Raw genomic sequence first — 13,061 nt, 5'->3', positions numbered from 1 at the left:
CTGTCAGATCAGCTACATTCCCTTGGGACACCTTAGGGTGAGAGATGATTCCGCCAGACTGCCTGCATTTCCACATCACTTAGAACAATTTATCAAGGTCACTTGACATAATCCCCTTGTACATTTTAAGTATGGACTCATGGGAAGAATCAGAATGATTCAAAAATGGGAAGAATTAGAGGAATTCCAATTAGGACTGCAGATGAAAGTAAGAAATCAATGAAGGCCTATGTATGAAGGAAACAAGCTGGGTAAAGGAAAAAGAACAGTGGAAAGAGAGACACTTCTTTGTAACTGGATATAACCAAGAGTCTAACTTTACACAGCAGAGCTGGTTGGCCTGCTAGTGTTACTGAGCTTAGTTACCCATTCAGTAGACTCACTTGGATGACTGTGGGCATCATCTGTACGACATACATATGAGTGCAGATACCCACCAACTAACAAAATAGGACACACAGTTATGAGCATGCAAAATGGTCATATCAGAAAGATGGGACAAAGAATTTTAAAGAAAATTAGTGGTCTTAGGGAGTTAATGTGAACAAGCTTTTTGTCTCAGTCCAGGTCAAAGAAAAAAATTTTTTTAAAAAGATTTATTTATTTCAGAGAGAGACAGAAAGACAGTTGGGGGGGAGGGGCCGAGGGATGGGGAGAGTGAGAGAGACTCTCAAGCAGACTCCCTATTGAGCATGGAGCCCCATGCTGGGCTGGATCTCATGACCCCTGACATCATGATCTGAGCTGAAATTGAGTCACTCAACCGACTGAGCCACCCAGGTGCCCTGAAGAAAAAAAAAATTTTAAATCTAAACAGCCATCATTAATATCACTTTATAGTATATAGGGGATGATTTTTCTTCTCTCATAAGTGACAACACTTTTAGGTTTACCTTATGGTTTTCATCATAAGTAAATCTTCTTTACTTGAAAGGTATTACTGAAGGATGGAATGTAACAGAGCTATATTTGCCACATGAGTGGCTAATTTAATATATGATACCTTAGATAGGTAGATTCTAGATGAGGATTTGGTAGCTTTGATTGTCATAGACAGATGAAGGCAGGATCAGAGTTACTCTCACTTTCTCAATGAAAGGATGAAAACATTTAATCAGATTTATACCACAAACCAGAGTTTCTGTTTTAGTTTCTGAATGTCAAATATTCCTGTTTTCTGCTGTTACATCTGTGTTTAAATTTTCAATGTTCAGGATTGGGTTGACAGATTTAAATCTTTGATATTTGCATATTTAAAAATCCCTTTCATTTTTTTTTAAAGATTTTATTTATTTATTCATGAGAGACAGATACAGAGAGAGAGGCAGAGACACAGGCAGAGGGAGAAGCAGGGAGCCCGACATGGGTCTTGATCCCAGGACTCCAGGATCAGGCCCTGGGCCAAAGGTGGTGCTAAACCACTGAGCCACCCGGACTGCCCTCCCTTTCATTTTCTTTTGCAAATTATGGCTACAATGTACATGTCTGTGTTTTTCTCTATTAGGTTTTCATATACAGAAAAACATTCGTCTTACATTGGAGTCCTAATGGGCTCATCATGTTTGAGAGGGAAAGCTGTGGAAACCTCCAGATCTAAATTCCAAGTTAGTTTTCAACTCACCACACCATTTCACTTTCCAGTTACGATTGGCATCAACTCCACGGCAGTGAAACATTGAGTTCCTTGACCTTGTTTTCCTCCAAAATCTATCCTACATATAATTAAGAAAAGAGGTGCAGAAAAAATACTCAGGTTATCCACATGCATTTCAGTAGCACAATTGGTGAATGAATCACAGCACTGTGGGGAGAGTTCCTCCAGGAACAAATACAGGGAGTACAAAGAGGATTGGATGAGCCAGAGAGACCCAGGGTCATGCTCCAATTTCTGCCACACACTTGCTCTCTCTTAGCTTCTCTTGGCCTCATTTCTTCTCAGGAAAATTGAGAAAGTTGGACTAGACTAGTGATTTTTCACAATTTCTTTGGCAGGAGAAATCTTTACTTAAATGGAATCTTACGCAAAGCCAGACATATAAACAGAAGTTTGATGGGACAAGGAGTAGAGGTCTCTTCTGTAGTTCTGGTATCACTAGGCTGTCTGCCCACCAAGCTTCCTTCCTGATCTATGGCTGTTTTCTATTTATTCAGTCTCTCTTTTCAATTGGATAGGCAAAGAGACTTACATTGGTCCAGCTAAAATGGTATCCATCAACATTAAACACAGGCATGACATAGAAATACAGATGATTCAACATTTTTCTCATGGTTGGGTCACTCCTATATGTTAGAAGAGCCTAAAAGACAAAAGTGACATTTTTCTTACAAACTGATCCCAAATACAGGTTTAGAAAAAACATATGAAAATTTTTTCCATCCATGGAAATACCAAATATATTTGGTTAAAAAGTAACAAGCTATTATGAACTATATTCTTTAATATCATATACTTTTTTTAAGATAAATTTTTATTAAAATTTTTTTTATTTAAATTCCAGTTCATCCCATACAGTATAATATTAGTGATTCAACACTTTCCTATAATACCTGGTGCTCATCACAGCAAGTGTATTCCTTAATCCTCATCACTTATTTAACCCATCCCCCCACCGATATCATATATGCTTCATTGAGATTTTTATCCCAAACTTTTTGTTATGGATATATTTTAGCAGAGGCAGCAAAACAGATTAATTAGATAGTCTCTGATGGTATTTCAGAACTGGCTTAATTTTAGGCTGCTTAAGAAAGCAAGTATTTAGATATGCTTTGGTTTAATCAGTTTTTTTTAAAGATTACTTTCAATTGTAGACAAAATAATTACCCAAATATTTTGGTATCCTTACATGATATATCATAACATAAGCTCATTTCATATGTCATTTAATTGTTTATATCTAACAGGTATCAGACTCAAGTCTTGGGACTTGTATTATCACTGTTCTCTCCTGATTTTTCTATAAAAAGTTTAATAAGCATTATAACTTCTCTGTCATTTTTATCATGGCTAGCTTCAAAGTCTTGCTCTTATAATTGGGTTTCACTTATATTGTGTCTGACACCAAGCCTGAAGATTTCTGTACTGCATGTTTGTTCTCAGACAGAAAAGCACCGAATGTGCTAAGAATACAGACATTTTGAAATACTACTCTTATGGAATGGACTTATAAAACAATTCTTTTCATTTTTTTCCATGCATAAGTTATCTTAAGAGAAATAGGAAATTGAAGATGGCTGCCTCTGGGAAGAGGACTCATGGGACAATGTATGGGAAAGAGAATTATCTGTAATATTATATACATTTGGATTGTTTAAATTTTTACCATGTTAAAAAAACAATTCAAAATAAAAGAATTCTTAAATTACAAATATACCACTTTGGACAATTTAATACTTAAAAATTCAATGTTCTTTAGCACAGAAGTAGGATTTCTGAATCCTTCATAAACAGCAGTGGCATTTACATCATGAGAATGCTGTTCAGAGAGAGCAATCCAATAATATATTAGAAACTATCATTATATTAGAAATAATGATGAAAATATAGGGATATGCTCAAGAACATGAGTTAAGTACAACTTTACTGAATCTAATTTAAATATCTAGGAGATTAACACAATAAAAGTTAATACAATTTTTATTCTCCTCTAAAGCTCAATAAAAATTTTTTGGCCACATAGCATCAGTAGAATTTTCATTCTGTTTGAATTTATATTAACTGTCTAATGCTTCAAACTAGAAGAAAATTCCCAGTATATGATTGTATATATCCTAGAATTTTGATTTCCTCTAATTGATGGAGGTTCCCCAATGCCTAGAGGAAGTTTCCTGTTGGGGATGGTGGAGACAGAGCTATAGGGTCAGCTACATTTTTTCTTATTTTTTTTCAAACAGCTTTATATAATAGGTGACTGTATAAATTGCTCACTCATTTTTCACATTTAAAAAATTAAACCCTACCCATTCTAACATTTGGGATCTTAATCCTTTGGTTATATGTATCATGAACATATCCCTTTCTTGTAGCTTATTGATTCCTATTTTCATTATATCCTTGTCATACATAAACTTTTATCACCATTGTATGTATAATGTTTTTTTTTTGTTTAAACATTTTATTCATTTATTCATGAGAGAGAGAGAGAGAGAGAGAGAGAGAGAGAGGCAGAGACACAGGCAGAGAGAGAAGCAGGCTCCGTGCAGGGAGCCGGACATGGGACTCGACCCCGGGACTCCAGGACCACACCCTGGACTGAAGGCAGATGCCTAACCGCTGAGCCATCCAGGGATCCCCTATATGTTTTTTTTAAGAACGCATCTCTGCCTTAAGATGGTAAAAATGGTATCTTGTATTCTTTTCAGAAAGTTGTTTTAAAGTTTGTTTTCAAATGTAAACTTAAACCTCCTAGAAATGATTTTTTACATGATGTAAGGTGAGGATTTATTTATTTTTCAGTGACAAATTGTGCCACTGTACTCATTTGGATGGTTTATCTTTTCTCCAGTGAGTTCACATGCCACCTCTGTCCAATGATTTCATTTGTGCGTGGAATTGCTCTAATGCACTCTATTTTCTATCCATTCACTAAAACCACACTATCGTTTATATAGAACCTGCTCAGTCAGGTAGGATGTGTCTCTTCATGTTGTTCTACTTCAAAATTGCCTTGGATATTTTTGGCCGTTCTCACTTCACATTGATTTTGAAATTAGGGTTGAGCACATCGAAGATGTCCTCTCTATGCTTGGTTGTTTTTATTGGATGCTGAATTTTAGCATGTAATCCTTTTCATATCATATAGTTTTTATAATCATTTTTAACTAGTCATTTTCTATTGTTAGATCATCCTTGAATTCCTGGGATAAGCTCCATTGGTTATGATATGTATTCTTGTTATATTAGCTGGATTCAGGTTGCTAATATTTACATCTATATTCTTGAGATAGACCTGTAATTTCCTTTCTTATTTTGTCCTCATCTGGTTTCAGTGTCAGGGTTGTATTACTCTTATTATTTGGGGACAAACCATCTAGGACTAGAGCAGAAATGAAATATAAAATGAAGATACAAGAGGAAGGATTGTATCTTTGCTTTGTTTCATTGGTTTCTGCTCTAGCAACAAAGAACTAATTCTCTTTTTCCTTTTCTGATTTAAGAGCATAGCTCCTTAATTTGGAGATCTTATTCTTTTGTAACATATTTATTTAAAAGTATAAATTCGTCTTCAGTATACCTAAGCTACATTCCATATGTTTTGGTACATAATAGTCTTATTTCCATTTAGTTGTAAATATTGAAAAATTTCCTTCATTTCTTTAAATATTATATTTTTAATTTTTAAAATGTGAATTTTCTTTAAGCCACATTTTTATAAATACTTTCTAACAACTGCATTACAGTCAGAAAATATGGTCTATATGATATAGACTCTTCAAGATTTCTTGAACCTTGCTCTGTGGTCTGGTTTATAGTCAATTTTTATAAATGTTTCAGTTGGGCTTGAAAATAATATGCATTCTCTAATTATGACATATGGATTCTACATGTATTTATTAGATCATGTTTATTACATTGTTTATATCATCTATATTCTTGCTAAAAATTTGCCTGTTTTCTTAATCACTGAGAGTTGTGATAAAAAACATGATTTTAGATTTGTCATTTTTTTCTTATAATTTTGTCAAATTTTATTTATTTTGAGGTCATTAACATGGACTCATTTTAAAGCTCTTTATACCCAAATTCTGTATTAAATAAGAAAGCTGTTTTCTAGTACTCTATTCTGGAGTGGATTTCATTTCCAAGACTTGCCAGAACATGTTCTTTCTCTGACAAATAAACAGGGTGTCATTGTATTGCATATGCTATATTTGTGATTTTTATAATTCTCTAAGAATTGCAGCCATTCTCCATCTGGTCAGACAAAGCGAGAATGATCACAATGTAATGACTGTTCAATCCTGAATAGGACAATTGAGAAATCTTCTTGGTTGAATGCTTTAAGAAATATGATACAGATCATTTCTATTTTATAGTTTAGGTGGAGTTTCTAGAAAAAAGACTGTGACTTTCTATCTGCTATTATTCTAACATATGATAACCATAAAGTAGGGGGAGTGCTTTCCTTTAAATGTGTGGGACTCTTTTTAGCAATCAATTTACACTACTCATGCACACAGAAAAGGAGATGCCTACTAATCAGGTCCATCTGGGCTTTACAAGTTTAATTTCTAGACGACTATTGTTGCTTATGAGGAACACTAGTTATTGTAATCTGAAAGCAAGTCACAAAACAATGCACCACATGCCTCAGTGTGGCAGCCTTTAGGTACTACAGTCACCTCCTCAATTTATTTTTATTTTATTTTATAAAATATTTTATTTATTTATTCATAAGAGACTCAGAGAGAGAGGCAGAGACATAGGCAGAGGGAGAAGCAGGATCCCCGCAGGGAGCCTGATGCAGAACTCGATTCCAGGACCCTGGGATCATACCCCGAGCCTAAGGAAGATGCTCAACCACTGAGCCACCCAGGTGTCCCTCACGCCATCAATTTATTTAAAGATACTTTGCCAAAATAGATTTTTATTTGAAAATGAATATCAGAGAAGTTTTGAATATTATCTTATTAGGAAAATATGTTCAGTGTTAGGTTAGGGATTTCTGAGGAGAGACAAAGAGCCACCCAGGTGTCCCTCACGCCATCAATTTATTTAAAGATACTTTGTCAAAATAGATTTTTATTTGAAAATGAATATCAGAGAAGTTTTGAATATTATCTTATTAGGAAAATATGTTCAGTGTTAGGTTAGGGATTTATGAGGAGAGACAAAGAGTGATCTTTGTCTAATATCAAAGTCTATTTGATATTAACCATCTGCTAAGACTATTTTGGTTTCCCCACAAATATTTGTCATATACCCAAATTCACCATGTAAACTTTTGTTAAATTTGAAGACAGGTTTTACAATCACTAAAGTCTTTGTGTCACATGACCAAGTTAGGCTAAAGAATTTCTCTCCTTTTCACAGTTTTTGGATTTTATTGAATATTGTTTCTTAGACCCCCATGACAATCTGAAATGTTAGAACTTTTATTTTTTTGAGAATTGATGTTACTGGCTTTAAAAAAAGACAGCTTTTAAATTTTTTGTTTTTATTTTTGTTCTAGAGTCAATATAAAGGACCTAAGAATAATAACCACATTCAACAAAGGACACACTGGGAGAAGAAGGCATGTACGGCTGAGGCCAAAGGAAGGGCACAGTTACTAGTTAAACTGAAGAATATCCTCATCTGGACTGGAGTGAAATTATTCAGGATGGAAAAGAATTGTAGTATCAAAGTAGATGCATCTCAACACAAAGGAAGTTTTTAAAATTTAATACTTGGAAAATTAATTAGAGCAGTATAGTTTCCAGGGAAATTTCAAAAAGGGAGCTTGATTTATAAGATATTTGATGTCACACTGTGAGAAGCTTATTAAATACAAAATGGTGGCTAAATAATAGTTTGAAAGCAACACAACAAAAATGCTCTGTGAATGAAGGATGGAGAACTGGAAAATCACATGCTAATCCTTTAAATTCTAGTTACTTTCATATTTAATATATACTTAGAACTTCCCAGAGATTAACCTTACAGGGCAGGTGATGATTGAAAAATCTATATTTTCTATTAAAATATAAATATTTGAGATGCTTTGTGTCACCAGGAAGACTATAGTTTATATCAGGTGCATGCCCACTTTACTTTTTCCTAATATCACATCTAACTTCTAGAACCTTTATACTGAGATTGTCAAATAACAATGGTTGGTTGTATTTACTCAGGAACAACACAGCAAAGGCCAGTACCAACTTTGTGGAATTATTAAAATCTACCATATAATAATCTTCTAGCTATTAAAAGAAAGTACAGATGTCCTCAGTTTGTAGGCCTCAAATATACACAAAATTTAGTTATCACAATTTAAATAACATCAGTCCTCCAAGTGCAGTTCAAATTGCAGTTACCACTGTTAGATCTTTCATCTACAAATCATTATGTAAATAACAGATGGGCATCAACATCTGTGACTGACTTTTAAAGTCTGTCAGTGGGTGACTGGCCACTGTGCGTCTGGTTTTCAGTTCTCACACAGACAGCAAAGTGTGTAGCTGTGTTGTCCCCTTGTTTCCCACCTATGTGGCATTTTACAAAAATGGATGTTGGTAAGAGGGAATGGGCCAACAAAGATTAAAGTGCAGCAAAAGAGTAAAAAGTGATAATGTAGAGGTGAAATTTGAATCAAATGTAAATAGAATTATAGAATAAATAGCTGACAACAGGAATGTTTACACTGCCACCACTCAACTCTGAATATGCAGCCAGAGGAACTTCATGAACTTGTGGATGTAAATAAGAAAAGTGGTTGTGATGAAAGGGGGAAGATGTTCCATAAGAAAAGATGCCGTCAACATTTCACATTAAAGGAACTCTCATAGATATTTTATGATGTTGAAAATGCAAAGGAAAAAATATTGGAAGGTCATCCAAATTAAGAAAGGAGGGGCACCTGGGTGGCTCAACAGGTTAAGCATCTGCTTTCAGCTCAGGTCATGAACCCAAGGTCCTGGGATCAAGCCCCACATCAGGCTCCCTGCTCCCTCTCACTCTGCTGCTCCTCTGCTTGTGCTCTCTCTCTCTCTCTCTCTCTCTCACTCTCTTTTTCATATAAATAAATAGGATCTTTAAAAAAACAAATTAAGAAAGGAGTATGGCAATTTGCCACAGCATAAAAAAGATGCTAACTTCATATAAGTTAAATGAGAAGGCAAGCACTATCCAAATGACCCATAACAGTTTTGTTGACAAAGAAATAGGACAATGTTTTTAATGTTTTAAATCATGGTATAATAAATATTAGCTTTACTATTTTAAAAATAACTTTCCTACATATTAATAACAAAGTAAGAGAGTTTTAAATTTTTGGCAAAAATGGATAGAGATCATAGAACAATCATAATTTTCCCCATTTATTTTTAAGATGGATTTTTATGGCTTCAGCTTGGTTACTTTTACAGTCCTGCACTACTTGGAAGAAAAGCAAGGTCTGCCTGTCGAAACAATGCCCAGAACATTCTCAAATATTGGATAGTCGAGTAAAATGGATGCAATGGATTTAAATTTAATTAAAGTGAACAAACATTAATATATCCCCTGCTATGTATAAGACATTACAAATTGAATAAATGGGTGAGAGAGCTGGGTTGGAGGATGCAGAAGATTAAAGAAAAGATTGGGGAAGATGAGAGGATAGGAGAATATGGTGAGTTAAAGATACTAAAAGGCTGTTAGAAAACAAAATATTATAACTACTTGCGGTGGTTCTGAACAAAGTCAGATGACTTAAAAATGCAGATAATTTCTATAAGGTGAACTTTCTTTATTATGCAATTAAGAACAAAGACTTGCTTACTCAGCTGAACGCATTAAATATTTGATCTAGGTGTATAGAAATGCAACATATTTCTGAACATCGATTTTATATCCTGCAACTTGCTGAATTCATGTTTGAGTTCTAGCAATTTTTGGTGGAGTCTAATTTAGGGTTTCCACATACAGTATCATATCATCTGTAATGAGTGAAAATTTGACTTCTTCCTTGTCAATTTGGAAGCCTTTCCTTTCTTTTTGTTGCCTGATTGCTGAGGCAAAGACTTCCAGTACTATGTTAAGTAGTAATAGTGAGAATGGACATCCCTGTCTTGTTCCTGACCTTAGGGGAAAGGCTCTCAGTTTTTCCTCATTGAGGGTGATGTTAGCTGTGGGTCTTCCATATATACTTTTATGAGGTTGAAGTATATTCTATCTACCCCTACTTTTTGAGCGTTTTTATCAGGAAAGGATACTGTATTTTGTCAAATGCTTTTTCTGCATCTATTGATAGGATCATATGGTTCTTATTCTTTCTTTTATGAATATGTCACATTGATGATTTGTGAGTAGTGAACCACCCCCTGCAGCCCAGGAATAAATCCTACCTGATTGTGGTGAATAATTCTTTTAATGTACTGTTGAATTTGTTTGCCAGTATTTTGTTGAGATTTTTTGCATCCATGTTTATCAGGGATATTGGCCTGTAATTCTCCTTTTTACTGGGTCTTTGGTTTTGGAATCAAGGTAATGCTGGCTTCATAGCATGAATTTGGAAGTTTTCCTTCCATTTCTATTTTCTGGAACAGTTTGAGAAGAATAGGTATTAACTCTTTAAATGTCTGGTAGAATTCTGCTGGGAAACCAGCTGGCCCAGGACTTTTGTTAGCTGGGAGATTTTTGATTACTGATTTTTAAAAAAAGATTTTATTCATTTATTCACAAGAGCCAGAGAGAGAGAGAGAGAGAGAGGGAGAGAGAAGCAGGCTGTGTTGTGCAGGGGGCCCGATGCGGGACTCGATCCCGGGTCTCCAGGATCATGCCCTGGGCTGAAGGCAGGTGCTAAACTGCTGAGCCACCAGGGGATCCCCATAATTTTTCATAGTATTCTAATTGTTTGTATTTCTGTAGTGTTGGTTTTGATGGCTCCTCTATCATTCATGAATTTATCTATTTGGGTCCTTCTCTTTTCTTCTTGATAAGTCTGGCTAGGGGTTTATCAATTTTATTAATTCTTTCCAAGAACTAGCTCTTAGTTTCATTAATCTCTTTTACTGCTTTTTCTCATTTCTATATAATTTATTTCTACTCTAATCTTTATTATTTCCTTCTTCTGCTGGCTTTAGGCTTTATTTGCCAGTCCTTTTCTAGCTACTTTAGGCGGAAGGCTAGGTTGTATATTTGAAATGTTTCTTGCTTCTTGTGGTGGGCCTGTACCACTACACATCTCCTTCTTAGGACTGCATTTTTGCACTCCAAAGGTTTTGGGTTGTCATACTTTCATTTTCATTTGCTTCATGTATTTTTAAAATTATTCTTTAATTTCCTGGCTAACCCACTCATTGTTTAGTAGGATGTTCTTTAACCAATAATGAAGTAGTGGAAAAAGAAATAAAAAAGTTGATCCTATTTGCAATTGCAGCAAAAAACAAGAATAAATATAACCAAAGAAGTAAAAGATCCATAGTCTAAAAACTATTGCACGTACTCAAGAAAGAAATTGAAGAGGACACAAAGAAATGGGAAAATATTCTATGTTCATGGATTAGAAGAACAAATATTGTTAAAATGTCTAGACTAAAATGTCTATACTACCCCCAAACAATCTACACATTTAATGCAATCCTTATCCAAATACCACCAGGATTTTTCACAGAGCTAGAACAAATAATCATAAAATTTGTATGGAACCACAAATGACCCCAAATGGCCAAAGCAGTTCTGAAAAAGAAAAGCAAAACTGGAGGCATCATGATTCTGGATTTTAAGATCTATTACAAAGCTGTAGAAATCATGACAATGGTACTGGCACAAAAACAGACAAATAGATCAATGGAACAGAATAGAAAACCCAGAAATGGACCTACAACTATATGGTCAACTAATTTTTGGCAAAGCAGGAAAGAATATCCAATGGAAAAAGTCTCTTCAACAAATGGTTTTGTGAAAACCGGATAGTGACATGCAGAATAATGAAACTGGATGACTTTCTTACACTATACACAAAAATAAATTCAAAAAAGATGAAAGACCTAAATGTGAGACAGGAAACCATCAAAATACTTGAAAACAGGCAGAAAAATCTTTGACCTTGGCCATACCAACTTTTGCTAGACATGTCATCACAGGCAAGGAAAATAAAAGCAAAAAGGAACTATTGGGGCTTCATCAAGATAGCAGCTTCAGCACAGTGAAGGAAACAGTCAATAAAGAGGATGGGAGAAGATATTTACAAATGACATATCTGATAAAGGCTTAGTATCCAAAATCTACAGAGAAGTTATCAAACTCAACACTCAAAGAACAAACAACCCAGTCAAGAAATGGGCAGAAGACATGAATAGACAGACACATCACTCATCATCAGGGAAATACAAATCAAAACCATGATGAGGGGGATCCCTGGGTGGCTCAGCGGTTTAGCACCTGCCTTCAGCCCAGGGCGTGATCCTGGAGTCCTGGGATCGAGTCCCACATCAGGCTCCCTGCATGGAGCCTGCTTCTCCCTCTGCCTGTGTCTCTGCCTCTCTCTCTGTGCCTTTCATGAATAAATAAAATCTTAAAGAAAACAAAACCATGATGAGATACTATCTCACACCTGTCAGAATGTCTAAAATTAACACAATAGGTGTTGGTGAGGCTGTGGAGAAAGGGGAACCTCTTGCACTGTTGGTGGGAACAAAAACTTGAACCAGCCACAGTATGGAGTTCCTCAAAAAGTTAAAAAAAAAAGTGCCCTATGATCCAGCAATTACATTAGGTATTTACCTAAAAGATACAAAAATACAGACTCAAAGGGATACATGCACCATGATGTTTATAGCAGCATTATCAACAATAGCCAAACTATGTAGAGAACCCAAATGTGTCCATCAACTGATGAATGGATAAAGAAAAGTATGTATGTATGTATGTGTGTGTGCGTGTGTATATATATATATATGTATACACACACACAATACAGACAATGGAACATTACTCAGCCATGCAAAAGAATGAAATCTTAACATTTGCAATGACATATATGGAGCTAGAGTGTATTATACTAAGTATAATAAGTCAGAGAAAAATACCATATGATCTCCCTCAGATGTGGAAGTTAAGAAAGAAAACAGATGAACTTATGGGAAGGGGGACAAGAAAAAAAGGAGAGAGGGAAACAAGCCTTAAGAGACTTTTAATGGTAGAGAATAAACTAATGATTGATAGAGGTGGGTGTGGGATGGGCTAGATGGGTGATGGGAATTAAGGAGGGCAGTTGTTATGATGAGCACTGGGTGTTGTATATAAGTGATGAATCACTGAATTCTATGTCAGAAACCAATATTTTACTGTCTGTTAACTACTTAAAATTTTAATTAAAAAATGATATTTGATCTAGGCTTAATAACTCTTTGAATCACTTACTTATCTCCTGGCTTTG

The 13,061-nt window shown here is 35.1% G+C and overlaps 1 protein-coding gene and 1 long non-coding RNA gene across 4 annotated transcripts in view; one reads left to right on the top strand and one right to left on the bottom strand.

Moving 5' to 3' along the window:
* Window positions 1-13,061, bottom strand: part of CPA6 (carboxypeptidase A6) — a 308,236-nt gene that overhangs the window by 49,582 nt on the left and 245,593 nt on the right. Inside the window, exons 7-8 of the mRNA XM_026012235.2 lie at window positions 2,187-2,297; window positions 1,622-1,712 (exon numbers count right to left, since the gene is read on the bottom strand). Of these exons, the coding sequence (XP_025868020.1) occupies window positions 1,622-1,712; window positions 2,187-2,297 (202 nt within the window). The remainder of the gene's footprint in view (window positions 1-1,621; window positions 1,713-2,186; window positions 2,298-13,061) is intronic.
* LOC112930013 (uncharacterized) overlaps window positions 1-13,061 on the top strand; it is a 143,716-nt gene that overhangs the window by 95,175 nt on the left and 35,480 nt on the right. Inside the window, exon 3 of one of the 3 annotated variants that reach the window (XR_011996629.1) lies at window positions 7,173-12,212. The exons of 1 other annotated variant lie outside the window; for it this stretch is intronic. This is a non-coding gene — a long non-coding RNA (uncharacterized lncRNA). Of the gene's footprint in view, window positions 1-7,172; window positions 12,213-13,061 lie in introns of those variants that run through there. One more of the 3 variants, XR_011996630.1, reaches the window with a different exon arrangement.

This window comes from Vulpes vulpes, chromosome 13 (genome assembly GCF_048418805.1).
Source record: "Vulpes vulpes isolate BD-2025 chromosome 13, VulVul3, whole genome shotgun sequence".
NCBI lineage: Eukaryota > Metazoa > Chordata > Mammalia > Carnivora > Canidae > Vulpes > Vulpes vulpes.
The sequence above is the reverse complement of the archived record's forward strand: the minus strand, read 5'-3'. Positions and strand labels throughout refer to the sequence as shown.